The 17,779-nt window shown below is 36.9% G+C and overlaps 2 protein-coding genes across 3 annotated transcripts; one reads left to right on the top strand and one right to left on the bottom strand.

Annotated features, from left to right (window-relative positions):
- Positions 1 to 840: 840 nt before the first annotated feature.
- On the bottom strand, positions 841 to 7,950 carry LOC131329483 (UDP-glycosyltransferase TURAN). Of its 2 annotated transcripts, XM_058362617.1 has the most exons (17): positions 7,749 to 7,950; positions 7,555 to 7,667; positions 6,420 to 6,453; positions 5,353 to 5,408; positions 5,108 to 5,248; positions 4,541 to 4,689; positions 4,359 to 4,448; positions 4,184 to 4,250; positions 4,034 to 4,097; positions 3,838 to 3,952; positions 2,577 to 2,743; positions 2,367 to 2,477; positions 2,214 to 2,275; positions 2,078 to 2,130; positions 1,895 to 1,970; positions 1,546 to 1,674; positions 841 to 1,282 (listed from the first exon to the last, which is right to left on the bottom strand). In XM_058362617.1, the coding sequence occupies exons 1-17, from the start codon at positions 7,909 to 7,911 to the stop codon at positions 1,259 to 1,261; spliced, it is 1,614 nt and encodes a 537-aa protein (XP_058218600.1). In that variant the 5' UTR covers positions 7,912 to 7,950; the 3' UTR covers positions 841 to 1,258. The 2 variants fall into 2 exon arrangements, 1 of the variants encoding a protein (XP_058218600.1); XR_009200774.1 differs by lacking the exon at positions 841 to 1,282 and having other exon boundaries at positions 1,589 to 1,674; positions 1,895 to 1,965; positions 7,749 to 7,948.
- Positions 7,951 to 12,279: 4,329 nt separating this feature from the next.
- LOC131328697 (glutathione S-transferase U19-like) lies at positions 12,280 to 15,983 on the top strand. Its single transcript, XM_058361607.1, has 4 exons — positions 12,280 to 12,641; positions 13,265 to 13,338; positions 14,897 to 14,949; positions 15,766 to 15,983. The coding sequence occupies exons 1-4, from the start codon at positions 12,327 to 12,329 to the stop codon at positions 15,981 to 15,983; spliced, it is 660 nt and encodes a 219-aa protein (XP_058217590.1). The 5' UTR covers positions 12,280 to 12,326.
- Positions 15,984 to 17,779: the final 1,796 nt, after the last annotated feature.

The raw sequence follows: 17,779 nt of genomic DNA, 5'->3' as shown, positions 1-17,779 counted from the left end.
TGATACCAAACAAGACTTGAGATGAAAATTAACTTGAGGTAGCACCATTCTGCAGTCCCCTGTTCTGTCAAATTTGCGCTAAATATCACTTACAATCCATCTATCGTCAATTCGAATCGTTATGAAGATGAGGCAGAGGCAAGGATCAAGATAAACTACATGAAAGAAAATTGTCAAACTCTCCTCTTAAACAGAAGGTCTGACTAAAAGCTCTGCATGTTGCATTATGAACATTCAAATAAATTGTACGAGAAAACAATAACTTCTGACTACAAATTATGCATGTTAAAAGTACATCAAACAAAATGACCACAGATAAGAAGAAAAATAAATTCCCAGAAAAAGAAAAAACTTCATTCCCTGACATTTTTCATTTGGAAATGAATTGCGGCAAATTCTTCTTTTACCATTCAATATTACATTTTATTTATCCATGTACTTATTTTGTAACAAGATATCGTAGTTTATCTGAAGGAAACTTGGCTTCTTGGCATAGATTCCCAACTATTCCTTTTACCCAAGAGGTGGGGGAATTCCAGAATATATGCTTGCTAGCTGCATTCAAATGTAGTGGCGCGGACACAAATACAATTGACAAAAGTGCTAAAAATAAGATCAACATGGTGATGCATTTTTTGACTTTTTATTGGCAAATAAACTGCACGCGGAAATAAAAAATTAGTAACAAAGTAGCATCTTCTTCTTTTTTAAATGAACAGACTACAAAGTAGCAACTGAACAAGACACTATGTTGAATTTTAACCACTGTGAGAGGCTGTATGAATGTTTGCAAACAAATTAAGGAAATCAAATAGAATAAAGTCACAGCAATGCCAGATGGAGGAAACGAAATTCTCTCTAACACATGGTAACAAATACACCATCGATCTCGACACTATTCTGATTAGTGCACCACATGGACTCAGCCCTGAAGGCCTAAAGCTGCTACAAGAAACAAATTGAAATACAGAATAATTGACCTGCTCCTCTCTATATCAAAGTATATCCGCCTTTTGCGTTGGTGACAATACTGAGTTTCATAACATTTCATCTCTTTCTGTAAAAGAATAAAACATATGCCAACTAACTATTACTCAGGTCATGCAGTTGCTTCTGAATACATGGAAATGGCTGTATATGTGCCCCGCCTGATGTTAGCTGTGCCATCACGGTAAGAACTTTTGCAGGTGGGATAGCAGATTCTACCAACTTGCAGTCCAAGGAACAGACTTCAAATGCATTGCAGCTGAAACATAAATCAATTGAACCTCCCAGAGATAACCTGTAAATTTGAGGTGCAAAGACTTCTAATTAAGCAATTACACTACAGTAGTAAAGTAGCTTTAACCGAAACCACACTGAGCCACATCAAATTTTAACGGAAACCACACCGAGCCACATCAAATTTTAACGGAAACCACACCGAGCCATATCAAATATCAGGAGACTTCATGAAAATCATGAAGGATGTCTGTATGTGCGGCGTGCATGTGTTGGTGCAACTGTGGGGCTACTACAAGCCTAGATAGAGAAGAGCAAACTTGCCTCAGTTATTAGTGGCTTAGCATTCTCTTCCCATTCTGTCGCCCACCTGGCAGAAGACCCCATCTCCAATGCACCATTCCTCAATGACTTTAAAGCATTACAGTTATTGGGAAAACCCTTGAAAAGCATCTGCGTTGAATTGTCAATTGCTAAACTTCAACTTCCAAGCCATGAGCAGTTATCACCCAAAGGCACACAAACACCCACACCCAAAGAGGTAAAATTTAACCAAGGAAAATAAGAAGCATGTTCTCAGATGTTTAGACACTAAGGAAGTGGTAGAAGAGACTAGGAATTGTACAAGTTTACTTATAAAGAAATGGTCCTGTTAATTCAACGAAAAGCTTACCAAGAGTTCATCAGCTAGCTCTGACGAAGAGGAGAAAAGAAGGCCATTTTTTCCAACTTTTACGAGTTCCTCTATGCTTCAACATAGTCAGTGAAAAGGTCGGTACATGAATTTCTCATATGCAATATGACAATATCACGTGGAAAGTATCAGGAAAAAAGATATAAGGAATTTTTTCTTTACCAAGAGTATGAAACCGCACAAACAGGCAATCCACATCCAAACATATCCACAACCTGATGAAAGAAAGTGTTACTGATAATATGCCAATTATAACAGCAAGTTTCTTAGTTCTTATATGTCTAGCATGAGAATTTACCTTCATTGGAAGATCCAAACCAGATGAGGAAGTATGCAGGCAAACACCTAGGTCTGCTGATCCTGCAATTATTGCATTGAGCCAGTTACGTCTGAAAGTAAAAAGCGAGCAGTCCTAGTCAAAACCCAAATGAGTAAGAAGATACCAACCTACCAAGAAGTAAAGGGTAATCCTCAGCTGATAGCCACATGGTACGAAAAGCTACACGTTTGAGGTGAAGTTTTCTTATTTTTTCTTCATATTTTTCCTTCTCAGGGCCCTTACCTTCATGCAAGTTCAAGTCAAGTAAAAACAATATAGTTGTTCTTAATCTGAAGTAAGTCAATGAATTTGATCATACACCTGACATAACAAATTCATTACCTGTAATGATAAATAACAACCTTGGGTACAAGAACTGCTTCCCATCATAAATTTCCTTCCAAAGAATCTCATCTCCAGTTGAGTCGTCTTCATTTAAGAATGCAGCAACACGTCTGTCATACATAACTGCTGCTTCCAAAAGAATTTCAAAGTCTTCATCTGGAGTCCTAAAAGATGCCCCATTACTCTAATCAATTACTTGTATTATGGATGAAAATTCCCACGACAATATACTACCAAAACCTCATTTTGTGCAAGCAGATCTTGATACAGAGGGAAAACTCAATTAGCAAGGTACATTGAAAAGAAAAATATAGCTGAAGGTTACGCTATTTTCAATAACAAAACATCAAATTTTTCCTAACATGACAAGCATAAATAATAACTTTATAATTGCAACACAAATATATTAGAACCTTCATATGAATTCAGCAATCCCTCATACAAAGTGTGAGATCACTAAAGAAAAAGTTTGAAACAGCCACACTTCACAATAATGGAGATGTTTGGTCTATAGCTAGTCTTATCGTTCCCAATATCCTCAACTAAAGGGGCCCAATACGGCAAATGGAGGGAATGTTATATCTAATCAATGGACCAGCTCTATGATAATTAAACAAGTTCTATAAAAGCTACAGATTCTTCAATTTTATAACTCAATGGAAATGCTACTATAACAACAGCCAGCTCTACGTAACTCTCCCGGTAGAAATGTAGCAGGCTAATTAATGGGGCAAGTAGCCAGCTTAGTGCACAATATAATTTATTGCCATATGAAGACAAATTGCCAAGGAACCATGATGTGCATTGATATGGTGCAATTGTCTACTTTATCTATTATGCGTCCTTTCAAGCATACTTATTTGGATTTGTTACCTTAGTGCCAGCCTTAGCGGTTTTGCGAACAAGTGAACCCCAAAACCATAGTATACACATTTCATATCACTACAACCAAGAACAAATTACTACCTCCATTAATGTCTTACAAAGTTAACACATTTAATCTGATCCCTAGAACTCAAGGAAAAAACAACTGGAAAAATAGGACGGCAGCCAAATTTTTAGTTCACTTCCAAACAAGGGTTTATCGAAAAGAGAACCTGATAGATCAATTGCACAAAGAATTACATGCAGAGACCAAACTGATATACTATAATTCTCCTAATGTGCATTCTGTCTTATTTGGGTCGTGGGGCACTTGTAGCTGAAAAACAAAAGAGACACAGTCCCAAAACGGAGAAACAAAATAAGAGCAGCTCACCAGCTTGTACTACTAACAATGAGTGCTGGCCTGTTTTGCTTCAAGGAAATGTCATCACTGAACCAGGCTGTAAATAGGGTTTCATTTAGATCACGACTCGTCATTGGGACCATTCCTGCACAATGGGCATAATTATCTCGAATAAGTGTTGAACCTATCTCAGCCTCAACTGAAATTATAAGGTAAACTACATTACCATAACTGATGCAATCTCCAAGACCATAAGGCTGAATAAGATAGTCGTGTATCCTACAAAACAACTAGAAGCCCAGTTCATTTTTTCCAAGTTAATGTAATACCTTTTTTATAACCATGAGAAAGCTTCACCATGAAAAATTCGGTTTACCTGGTGCTTATCCTCAGGAGAAGTGGGTCGAAAAAACTCGGGAGGCTGATCATAAAGGACCGAGGCTCTGCAAATACCAGAAAAAATACTAAACCGTTAGAGGCTTAGAGCAATTATTTAAAAATGTGAACAAGCATAATGCATGATAATGCAACCTTTGATCTGGTCATCTTACTTGATTCCCCAGTTTTGTGCCAATTCGTGTTGCATTGCTCTTGTCACACATAAGGAACCGTTTGACATCTTCCCGTAATGCTTCTCAAACCTAAATATACACCAAAAACTTACATGCCAGATATGAAGAGAAAGAAAGGCATTCAAAATCCAAGACAGGTATATAAGGCAACTCAAGCATACCAGCGGTATAGTGTCACAAAAAAACTACTTCTTCCGAGAGATAAAGCAAGCAAAGTGTATCCAAAATTATGCCAATCGACAATAAAAGTGGAACGCCTCAACCAGCTTGCCAATTTTACTGCCGCTAATGTTGGAACAGATGGTGGATTCTACAGAAGCAGAAAAAAGTTGCATCAAGATACCAACTCAAGCAGGAAAGGTACAACAATCCTATTTAATAGTTGAACCCTGACAAGAATCAAAGTAATGTACCCCATAGCCATGCATGATCACAGGTTAGAGGCCACCTATATTTTCTTGAAAAGATGTGGATACATAGACAAAAGAAAATATCTACATTATCAATACAGCTGCTACTTTTATTGCAAGACAAACACCAGTAGGTTTTTCTTCACAATAACTTCAAGGAACCGATAAAAAAGGATGCAATGCTGAAAACGATATTGTCAAGACGATACACAACTACATTTATCTATATATGTCATAATACAATGGTAAAGCCATTTACATTCATATGTCTTAAACAAGTATCCACAACTTCATCCATGTAAATCTTTCAAAGCTTACCTGCACTATAAAAACATCTGGTGCAGGTATTTTAACACAAAGAAACCAAAGAAGCATAAGAAACTGAATCAATGGCTTCAGCAAAAGCACAAAGGGACGTAGTATTTTTGGCAAACCCCTTGGGATTGGCGGCCACTGCTTCTGCAGAACCAAATAGACAAATAGATGAAAAGAAAAAGAATTTAGAACATACTTCACAATATTGAAAGACCTCTAAACCAACAAGACTTGCTCGCTACCATTACCATTTTGTGCATGTGAATTGATTGGTTCTGTAATACAGCTGAGTGGGGCTCAGAGCCTATTCACACAAGCAAATGTGAGAGAAACTTTTAGCATACGCAGTAAGTAACTATCATATCCGAGAACAGTAGACAATACGGTACATGGTATCATGTCTCAAATCAACTCTGTAACTCAAGACACAAATGTAGGTGTAGGTCAAGTTGCAGCAAACATCCATAATCTACATAAGATTTCTGAATATACAGTATACATGGGTCTTAAATGCAAAATAAAAAACAAAAACCAGCGAACTGAAGTTGCCCAAGAGATGCATGACATAATATAGATCAGGTGACAAGCATAATATCTGTCTAAAACAGCAGAAATTCGTGGTCAACTGTCCAAGCCAGTAAAACTTTCTATCTCCTTTTTTTGTCGTACAGACAATATTCTAAGTAACTACGCCAAGAATGAAATTGTAAAATTTAAAATTCGTAACTTTAAAGTCCATTTCTCACAGACCTCAAACACACACACACACAACAAACTTGTTATCCAATCACCCATGGATATTTAAGTTATCATGTAACATGAAATGAAAAATGAAAGAGAGTTCAAGCTGTCAGTTCCAGATAGCAAGCGAGTCAAGAACATTCTGAGCAGAGACGTAACATATGATGGCATAACTGTACATGCCAGACAATATATTTCATATCCCACACGCTCAAAGCATTATTGTATCCCCAACAATAGAAAGGTGAATCACCTATTTGTAGAAGCTAATGACACGGTGCCTATATTTGTTCTATCTTTGACAAAATAGGCATGCCTAATCAGTTGTGTTATGCTGAATCCAATACTCAAAGGCCGAAGTACCACGCTATACACATTAGCATTTCCACGAATTATGCATTCCGACTAATGATCTGCAAAGAAACCTATAAATTAGACGTTGATCCATGTCTATAGCATAGTAACAGGGTAATGTTATCAAGTAAAATGGAAGCATCTCACAGCAATCCACAAAAGTGTAAATATCTTAACAAATGACAAGTAGTGTTATTTTCACAAGTCATGTACTACGTACCTCCATATGCTACAATATCTACTTCAAGGGATGCCTACATAGGAAATCAATAAATTAGACATTAATCTCACACATTCTCATGAATAAATTGGTGATGTGCATGAAAAGCTAATCCTCAAAACTGAAACCAAACATTTCCTGAAGTTAAGTAAACCTAAGATTCACTTTACAAAATCCATGAGTAACACAGTAACAGAAATCTATTTCTTAAACAAAATTTAAAAAGCAATTAAGTGTAGGAGTCTAGGGATGTCAGTGGTGGCCGGCAGTGGTTCATGACAGTAGGTGAGCATTCAGCGTTGCAAAGCTCTGTGGCCACCATAAGAAGTGGTTACACAAGGAGATGATTCAGGTCATGATCAAGAGATTCAAAACTGCAGTAGATATCAGGTGTTTGGTTTGGCCAGGTGGCACCGGTCTGGTACTGCCATGTGGCGCAGCCAAATAGTAAATGACAAGCACGGTGCACAGTGCAAGTATGGTCCAGGCACGCGGCACCATTCGGTACCGCCACGTGGCGCTGTCCCCCACTGGCAGTTGCAAGGTATTTAGTAACTGTCGGTACAGGCACAAGGGGCCAACCCGGTGCGGCCACGTGGCACGACAACACGCCGGCCGACAACCTCGAGGGCGCTCCATGATCTGGCTAGCATCCAGGCTGGTTAGTGGTGGTCGGTGACATCACCCTGGTACGAGGACGGCACACGTCCCATCATGGCCTCCAAAGCAAGGCACTTCTATAAAATACCACATTGATAAACCCTAAGAGGTATGCCTTCTTCTCCTCCACTAAGCTTGTGTTTCTTCTCCTTGAGTTGAGACTAACTTTTAGTCATCGGAGAGCCCTCCGGCCACCTTCGGCCGGTAGGCACTAACCGGTTGCTCCTTTTGCAGTAACCAAGAGGGAAGAGGAGGGCTAGCTCATCCAACCACAAAGGATACCAGGTTGATCCGAGAAGGAGGAGTCCGACCCGGAGGAGTGAACACCACCCCACCATAATTCCCAAGTGGAAGTAAATGATTCCACAAATCAAAGATGGGAAATTTCAAAAATAAAAAGTACTCCTACATTACAATCTCCCTGGTATAATTACATGCGAGAAACTAATCTAGGGTTAGGGAAACAGAGATAGACCTGACGGGCGAGAGAAAGGGCGTGATACTGCATTCGAGGACTGCGGCCGATATCGCCCAGAACCACCACCGCTGCCCTACCCCTCCGACCTATCTTCTTGGCCTCTTCACGCCCTGCAACCATCGGATCACAATTACACCAATTTGCTTTCACTGAATTGTTAGATTCGAGGATCGTTAAAGCAGAAAACTTGCCTCCCATTTTGATAGAGTATCTTATCTTATTAGCCCTCTCGCTCTCTCCGACGAAGATTGCTGAGAGTCGCTGGATGTCAACGCCGTCGGTTGGGGATCGGCTTCTGCTTCGGCTTATCAGTTCGTTTGAAACGATCTTTCCCAGGCCGTACCTTTTTTTCATCTTTTTCTTGCCATTTGTGAACGGTTCGGTATTGGCTCGTTTGGGCTCGTTCGTACTAGGCTTGTTAAGTTTTTATTCAGCTTGAACTTGCGTATAAAATTGAAGTAAAAACCTGAACATTAGCATGCTTGGCTCGAGCTTGCGAAAAAATTACTTCATGGACAATGCACATATACAAATATATGTTCGTGGTTGTCTCGTTAAGGCTCGTCAACAATTTCAAACTCGAGTAAGCTTCGATTGGCTTGGCTCGCGCTTGGCTTGTTGAGTTTTCACTACGTTCGAGCTCGAGCTCGTCAAAAATTTAATAAACAAGATTGAACACGACGCAACTTGACTCGGCTCGTTTACAGTCTTACTTCTCTCATTTTGTTCGGTCATTTTAGGGCCCTTCGGCCGTGTTTTGGAGCCAGTCATACTTCTTTTTCGTATTGTGGTAATCGTTGATAAGAACAATCATGTAAAACATTAATTTGACCCGTAGTAGATTTCTTTATTTTGAAAAATAAATTGGGCATATGCTCTGTTCAATTATCGATTGGCATTTAATCAACTTTGATTTGTTTGTGTTTTATCAACGGGTCCTATCATCATATGAAAAAGTCCGGTCATCGAAGTTGATCCAAAATTAGTTCAAAAATGATTGGAATGGATAACCCGAGAAAAGACGTCTCCTCAAATATATAATCCACCTACATTTCAAGTTTTCAACATAGATATGATTATGTGGTTAGTTAAAGTCCGACTAAGGTACGGACGCGGGGCTCTGCTGCCCAGGGGTGGGCAGCAGCCCCTACCCATACTCACACACACTCACACGCGGCGCCGTTTCATCAAAGAAAAAAAAAAAACTCTTCTGCTTGCAATCCTATGGAGCAGAAATGTGATTATGAGAGCCTTAGAGTTAAAATTTAATTATGTCTCTTTAGAATAATATGATCAGAATAATAAGATCTTCACGTCAATTCAAACGGATTGAAAATTGGAGCACTTAATTTTTTAATCATATTTTTTAATATATAAACGGTCTAAAAAATTAAGTGTGCCACTTTTTAATTCGTTTGAACAAGTACGAATATCTTATTATTCTAATCATATTATTTTAAAGAGATATAATTAACTTTTGTCTATAGGACTCTCATAATCACGTTTCTGATCTACAGGATCCTAAATAAAGAGCAGATACTTAATTATGAGAGTCCTAGAGACAAAAATTAATTATATCTCTTTAAAATAATATGATTAGAATAATAAGATATTCGTACTTGTTCAAACGAATTAAAAAGTGGTACACTTAATTTTTCAGACTGTTTATATATTAAAAAATATGATTAAAAAATTAAGTGCTCCAATTTTCAATCCGTTTGAATTGACGTGAAGATTTTATTATTCTGATCATATTATTCTAAAGAGACATAATTAAATTTTAACTCTAAGGCTCTCATAATCACGTTTCTGCTCCATAGAATTGCAAGCGGAAGAGTTTTTTTTTTTTCTTTGATGAAACGGCGCCGTGTGTGAGTGTGTGTGAGTGTGGGTAGGGGCTGCTGCCCACCCCTGGGCAGCAGAGCCCCCGCGTCCCTAAGGTACACCAAAATGTGTACATAATTCGGGTCGTTTTATTTGTTTAAAGCATTTTCGTGAGGATCTCTTTAAAAAAATTACTCAATCAAATAGTATCAGAACGATCTTGATGCGTTTCGATGGAGTTGGTGGGGTGCTTGAGATTAGTGTTGTAAACAAGTCGAGCAGAGCCGTGTTTTGCTGTGCTCAAGCTTGTTTATTAAGTTTTTAATGAATTTGAGCTCGAGCTCAGTGAAAACTTAACGAGCCGAGCTCAAGCCGAGCGGGCAACGAAAAATGTATATATATTCTTGTATAAGCCTAATACAACAAAAAAATATTTTGATTGTGAATGTATATATCTTTCATTTTCTTATACTCTATAAGAAAATAACCTCAATTTTAGAATAATAATATGTAATGTGTTTTTCTAAGGATTGTGCATCAATGTATCAAAATGCTAATGCTAATTGTGGTAATTAACTTAAAAAGTCTACTAGTCTTGGCTTGCGAGCCAACTTTGAGCCGAGCCTTTACTAGCTTGTGCTGGGCTTGATAACGAAACGAGCTTAGAATTTGAGATTGAACTTGTTTATTTATGTCTCGAGTCGAGCTCGAACGATCTTTTACCAAGCTAAGTCTCAAGCGGCTCACCAGTGCTTTGTTCATTTGCAGCCTTACTTGACAGGACGGGAGAGAAGGCAGGGGATAAAATTGTATTTTTAAACATTTCCGTCGCCCTTTTAAGAGAAAAACTCTTATTGGAGGGTCAATGTAGTTTTTGACTTTTTGGAATGCGGGGGTAGGGTGCCGCTATTCGCAGACCTCTATTTTCTCCCATAGCCCGTTAAAAATTTTCAAATTATACTCGACAGTTAGTTACCGAAATTGAGATATATTTTCAGCATCCAATTACTGAAATGTAATATTTTTTTCAACAGATATTTACCGAAAATGTATTTTCGGTAGTTGTTTACCGAAAGTTGAACATATTTTCGACATGTAGTTACCGAAATATAATCTTGTTTTCAACAGCAATTTACTGAAATATTATTTATGATTTTCAACAACTATTTACCGAAATGTAGTGGGCTATGGGAGAAAATAAAGGGCTGCGAATAGCGGTGCCCCGAGGGGTAACGTCAAGGGGAGTTGGTGTAAATTCATCTCATCATTCAACAACTGCAATATACTCCCTTCGTCCCATAATATTTGTCCGGTCCGCAAAATGAAGACTATAAAATAATGTATTTCTTTCAAGAAAAAATTCAAATTTTTTTCATAAGTTAAAAGAACTCGTCAAGATCTAGTAAATTGTTAAATTTTTTTCCAACTTTTCTTACAAAAATTGTATTATTTTTACGTCTCCGTTTTGCGGACCGGACAAATATTATGGGACGGAGGGAGTATATATTTTTTTTAATGGTGAACTAAAAACTAAAAAGACAGAAAACTATATGGTTAGTTTCTTTTGTTTTGGACGGTCACGAGCGTTCGAGCCAGTTTATGCGCACCTCAATTAATTTTCTTATTGGTCAAGTCAAAGGTATGTCATTCATGCCGTGACTAAAAAGTTCACAAAAAATTACTCTTTTGCAACATAATCTCAAGAATTGAACCATAGTCAATTATGTAAGGAGCAAACTCATCCACCTACCGGACTAACTCAAATAGTGTTTTCACCAAGTTACATGACGCATTCAACGACAATACTCTCAGTTTACTTGTTCCGGTCAAGTTTTGGGTCTTTGTGAGCTCATACTGGGTCTACAACAATGATCGCAATAGTTTATTTTGCAGAGCTCACTAAGTTTTCGGTTGTGTAAAATATTAGTTTGATCAAGCATCGATAAACATATGATCAAAACAAATTTGTATAAGAAAAGAACGGAAAATTCAAGTTTAGAAATAAAAAACATCCCATTTTTTATTGTACAAATATGTTTTCATGCTCCTAAACCACAAACACGACAAGCTCTATAAAATGAATAATTTCAATAATTATTGTGGGTCCAGAGTGGGCCCAAAACTGGACCAGAACAAGTAAACTGAACAGGAGATGGTCAAAGGTCCTAGTCGATGCTCGGAAAAAAGAGGGGAAACGTCAAATATGACTCAGCCAATTACTAATGTGTTCCACTTTTTCAAAAAAGAAATTTTTGAAAAAAGAAGATAATTTTAAATTCAAATATAATGAAAATTAAAAATATTTTTTAAATTTTTTTTGCACTGTTTAAAAGATCTTAATGAGATCTATCCAATAAGATTCATATTGGTAGGAAAATTATTTGCGTAAATACATAATTTTTGAGCTTGAAATTGCATTTTTTTTCAAAAATTCACTTTTCCACAAAAGTGGAACACCGTCCTCTAGCCCCGAAGAGCCTAGAATGTTTCAGTGCTGGGTGAGTATATCTCATATGGTACCCACTCGACACATCAGGACTGTCCAATATACTTTTGGACTGCTTGGATTGAAACTCTCTATTTTCTCTCACACCAACACTTTTTCTCTTCTTTTTTTCTCTCTCCAAATCCGAACCATCCAAAAACGCAATTGACAATTCGGATGTGATGAACAGATACCACGTGGTATCAACCCGGCACTGAAATTTTTTCCAATGTGAGTATACTTTTTTTTTGATAATAATGTGAGTATACTTGTCAAAACGAAAATAGTACTCCTAGAAAAGATATACTAGTCTGCCTTCAGTAACAAAGAAACTCCTCTAAATTCTCACCACAACCATAAGCCTCTCTTCAACACAAACAAACACCCAAAACCCATCCCCCCCATTTTCCTTCTTCTTCAATCTTTTATAAACCAATTCTTTGAGGAGCTTTTCACACCAATGGCAGACGAAGTGATTCTACTGGGATTCTGGTACAGCCCTTTTGTGGCGAGGGTGAAAATAGCCTTGGCTGAAAAAGGGGCGGAGTACGAGTATAGAGAAGACAACCTGTGGGACAAAAGTCCTCTGTTGCTGGAAATGAACCCTGTTAAGAAGCAAGTCCCGGTTTTGATACGTAACGGAAAGCCGATAAGCGAGTCGGTGATCATTGTCCAGTACATCGATGAGGTGTGGAAGAACGAATCTCCTATTTTGCCTTTTGATCCTTACAAGCGAGCGCAAGCCAGGTTCTGGTCTGATTTCGTGGACAACAAGGTGAGGGCTCTAACTCTTCCATGTGTACTTGAACACAGTTATGCAAACCAAAACACTTTTAGAATGGCTCACAAAACTGTGATGTATACAAGTTATATCATTTTTCCTATGATTGTCAAGACATAAAAGCTTTTGCTTGAACTTCGTATTAGATCGTGTGCTCTATTATTGTGAGGGGCGAAGCAAGAATTTTTGATATATAGGGTCAAGAACCAGAACAATAGCCGTTAATGGCAAATTAAATGCTATTGTGGGGTCAAGCTGACAAATACAGAGTGCAAAATATAACCTTTCTTACTGAGAAATTAAAAGAATTGGGATCAAATAGCTGCACTTGTTTCTTAGTGGCTCCACTGTTGACTGTGGTCCATTCATTTGAATATGGGGAATTATAGACGAACGCTGGGCACATACAATCCCATACCACATATACCAACGTTTCATAAGTCATAATATTGAAAACTTGATTGCAAAATCATTTTGAATGCTTTCTTTTTCCTTTCCTAGAATGTGTTACCCCTCTTTGCATATAGCAATTAATTCTACATTTGAGTAGAACATTTTCTAAGTAAATTTTTCGTCGTAACTCTTACCAATCTTTGTGCATGGTATGTAATCCACAGATATATACTCTTGGGAAGAAAGTGTGGTTATCAACAGGTGAAGACCGAGAAGTTGCAAAGAGTGAGCTTGTAGAGTGCTTTAAGCTAGGGCGTTAGCTATTTTGCAGCCCTTTATTTTCTTCCATAGCCCACTACATTTCGGTAAATGGTTGTTGAAAATCATAAATAACATTTCGGTAAATAACTGTTGAAAACAAGATTATATTTCAGTAACTACATGTCGAAAATATGTTCAACTTTCGGTAAACAACTGCCGAATATACATTTTCGGTAAATAGCTGTTGAAAAAAATATTATATTTCGGTAATTGGATGCTGAAAATATATCTCAATTTCAGTAACTAACTGTCGAGTATAATTAAAAAATTTTAACGAGCTATGGGAGAAAATAAAGGGCTGCCACTACTACAATATTGTTAAAAGATGACGCTTAAAAAAGTGAAATGATGTCAGTTTTTTAAAAAATCGTAATTAAAAATATTGCATTAGATAAATAATGTCAATCATCTAAAAAACTGTGATATAATATATTTATGATGTCACTTTCTAAAATAGTGACATAACTATTCTTTCTTTTTAATGTTAGTTTCTCCTAAACTGTGATATAATATATTATGATGTCACTTTGTAAAATAGTGACATAATTATTATTTCTTTTTAATGTCAGTTTCTCCTAAACTGTGATATAATATATTTATGATGTCACTTTGTAAAATAGTGACATAACTATTCTTTCTTTTTAATGTCAATTTCTCAAAATCTGTGATCTAATATATTTATGATGTCATTTTGTAAAATAGTGACATAAATATTCTTTCTTTTTAATGTCGGTTTCTCCTTATAAGTGACATTAAAGAACAAAAATTTGTTTTTGGAGAAAACAGTGCCATCTATGAGCGTCGTTGCTTTGAAGTCTCAAATCAGGAGTGGGTCGTTACATATGGTATTATAGCCTGTACCAATTGGAAATGTTAGACAAAATCTCGACCCCATACGAGGACGTGTGTTCCTAAGTGGGGGAGATTGTGATGCCCTGCCCTTGGGGAGTTCCAGGTAGTGGTCAACCGGCCTAAGGACAATTGGGACCCATGCGAGGGGTTGTCGAATCGGTGACCAGAAGGGTCAATCGAGGGTAGTCTCATATCATTTGGTGAAGTGTAAGTTGTGTTCTATAAATAATATATCGTCATCCTATTTTATACAAGGACTTTTAAAGCTATAAGGGTGCCAAAGCCAATTGAAACTTCATAGTTAAGCGTGCTCGTACTGGAGTAATCCTGAGATGGGTGACCTCACTGGGAGGTTTGATGGGGTTTGGTGTTCAAATCAGACAATATTATACAGGGCGAAAGCGGGTCGTTACAAAAGATGACGTCTTTAAAGCATTTTAATGACGTTTCACAACTGTCATCTTTTACCTTTAATGACGTTTCACAATTGTCATTTTTTACTTTCAATTACGTTTATAAAGCGTCATCTTTATAGATATTAATGACAGTTTCAAACCGTCATTTTAAGATTCAGACTTTTAATGACAGCTCCATAGATGACAGTTTCAAAACTGTCATCTTTCACGTTTAATGACACTTTTAAACTGTCATCTTTTACAATTATTGTAGTAGTGTGCGAATAGCGGCGCCCTTAAGCTATTGGAAGGGGAATTAGGAGACAAGCCATACTTTGGGGGCTTTTTTGCCTTTTTGGTCCCCAAAGTATTAGCGAGTTGTCAATTTCGTCTTCAATGTATGAATTTAGTCAATTTGGTCCCCAACGTTTAAAATGTGTGCCAAAATGGTCCTCCTCCCCCAACGACGTTTGCCTCTTCCGTCAAAAGGGGGGCATGAATGGTATTTCATCCCTATACACGTTTCCTTCTCATGGAGAGCTTTTTCCTGCCAAATGTCATCCCCCACCTCTTATATAGATTGCAACACTCAAAAGAAAACACAGAGAGAGATTTTGTTTACTCAGGATTTTTGTCGACTTATTTATTTTGTCCTTGTTCAAAAAAAAATCGCATCTGTTAGTTTTTTGTCGATTTTTTAAGGATTATTGCTTCTTCATGACAAGATGAATTTGAAAAGTAAAAAAAATTACAATCAAACCCAATCTTTTTTTAATAAAGACAAAAAAAAATCGATAAGCCAATTTTTTCTTCTTTATTAAAAAAAATAGATTTTGATCTTAATTTTTTACTTTTTAGATTATTCTCGTCATGAAGAAGCAATATTCTCAAAAAATAGACGAAAAACTAACAAATGCAATTTTTTTGTCCAAAAAAATAAGCCGTTTGGCTTATAATGCCAAACTAGGCATAAGTTATGTGTAAAGGGGGTGAAATACCATTCATGCCCCCCCTTTTGACGGAAGAGGCAAACGCCGTTGGGGAGGAGGACCATTTTGGCACACATTTTAAACGTTGGGGACTGAATTGGCTAAATTCATACATTGGGGACCAAATTGGCAACTCGCTAATACTTTGGGGACTAAAAAGGCAAAAAGGGGTGAGGACTTTTGGCCTAGTAGATGTGTCACTGATTCCATTCTCTAGTTGGTTCTACGGGATTGAGCAGTGGGCAAATATCAGCATGGAGGCAGAGTGCCCTAAACTAGTTGATTGGGTTCATAGGTGCATGAAAAGGGAGAGGGTGTCCAAGTCTATTCCAGACCAGCACAAGCTGTATGATTTCTTCACTGAGACAAAGAAAGATTGGTTCTAAAGGGTGTTTGGGAGGCAACTTTTTGGCTTTTCATTTTTCATTTTTTGCCTTTTTGATTTTTGGAATTATGATCAGAATGTATAATTTGTATTTGATAAAGTGTTTGGATGATATGTGCAGAATGCATTTTGCAGTAGGAGTAGTGTTTGAAAGATATGGAATAAAAATGAATTATGGATTTATTTTTTACTATGTTGCTCCCGGTTATTAATAATGGTGTATAATGTATATAAATAATTTTTTAATTAATTTTTTTTAAATGTACTTCCGAATTGGACTGGTGCATGAACTGAAATCATTGGTGTATAAAGTACTTCTTTTTTTTTTTTTTGCCCTGTGGGCATTTTTTGTTTATCAAAAAAAAAAAGTACATTTTTTAAAAATGTACTTCCTAAATTGGACAGATAACGTTGATATTTTCAAGGGCAAAGTGGAGATTATTCCAAAAGGGAGAGGATAGGGTGGTCTTTTTGGCAATGCCAGAATTCCAAAATGGGAAAATGACAATTCAAAAAGCTCCTCTTCCCTCATTCTCGGTTTTATTTTAGAAACATCAAAACTCAAAACTCATTTTCCTCAAAACCCATTTTCCCTCTTCTTGCCAAACACCCAAAACCCAAAAATTAGAATTGGAAAATGTAAAAATGGCCCATCCAAACACCCCTAGGACTCTAAGAGTAACTATGATGCGTTACGTGGAATAAAGAGAGAAGAAAGATTATATTTTCTATGATAGAAAGTGTATGACATTGTCGTATCACCCCATTTTGTATGTTTTGGCCCTTTTAAGATTTTCCTCCCCTTCAAATTTTCTCGTCCTCTTTTACTTTTATGTTTTTTTTTTGGCGTTGTGTTCGTCAAGGGAAATCTTGTTACACTCAAAGTAGTAATAAAGATTCACTTTAAACAATTTTTTCATTTTGCAACATGGATTTTCTTGCGTATTTTTGCTCAATTATCTCATACTCCCTCCGTCCCTTTTTTTAAGTGTCCTGCTTCATAACTCCAACGTATTAAAAAGACATCTTCATTACACATTTCACATCAACTTTTTCCTCTAATTTCCCTACTTACCCATCATCATTATACTTTTACTCACTAACTTTTTAAAATGAAATATACTTTTAGGGACAAAATAGACAATGCATCAACTTTTATCCTCTAACTTTACAAAATAGACACTTATTAAGGGACAGCCCAAAATGAAATACTGGACACTAATGAGGGACGGAGGGAGTATGAAGGATTAGCACCTGTGATCAGCCTTATTTGATTGCTTTTCATTATTAATGTATAATTCACACAATTTTTATTTATTTATTTCGATTGAACCATCTTAAGAATTTTGTGATGTTTTTGAAGAATTTGAACCGGATCAAATCGCCAAGTAAAATGGTGTGCAGTAATGCAAGTTTTTCATTGCTCTGGCTGTGGAGAGAAGAAAGAGAATGAGAAAGTGATTATGGAAAAGAGTTGCTGAACAGTGAACAGCTGTGTTCTTCGTAAGCCCTTTGGGCATTTTTGCAGATTAAAAAAAAAAAAAACAGCTGTGTTCTTCGACTTGGCATTGCAATTAGGACGGCTACAAAGACAAAATGAAGATAAAGAAAAGGGCGCTGCTATTCGCAACCCTCTATTTACTCTCATAGCCCGTTAAAAATTTTCAATTATACTCAACAATTAGTTACCGAAATTGAGATATATTTTCAGCGTCCAATTACCGAAATATAATATTTTTTTCAACAGATGTTTACCGAAAATGCATGTTCGGCAGTTGTTTACCGAAAGTTGAACAT

The sequence above is a fragment of the Rhododendron vialii genome, chromosome 6a, assembly GCF_030253575.1.
Source record: "Rhododendron vialii isolate Sample 1 chromosome 6a, ASM3025357v1".
Lineage (NCBI taxonomy): Eukaryota > Viridiplantae > Streptophyta > Magnoliopsida > Ericales > Ericaceae > Rhododendron > Rhododendron vialii.
This window is presented reverse-complemented; position numbering and strand designations above follow the sequence as displayed.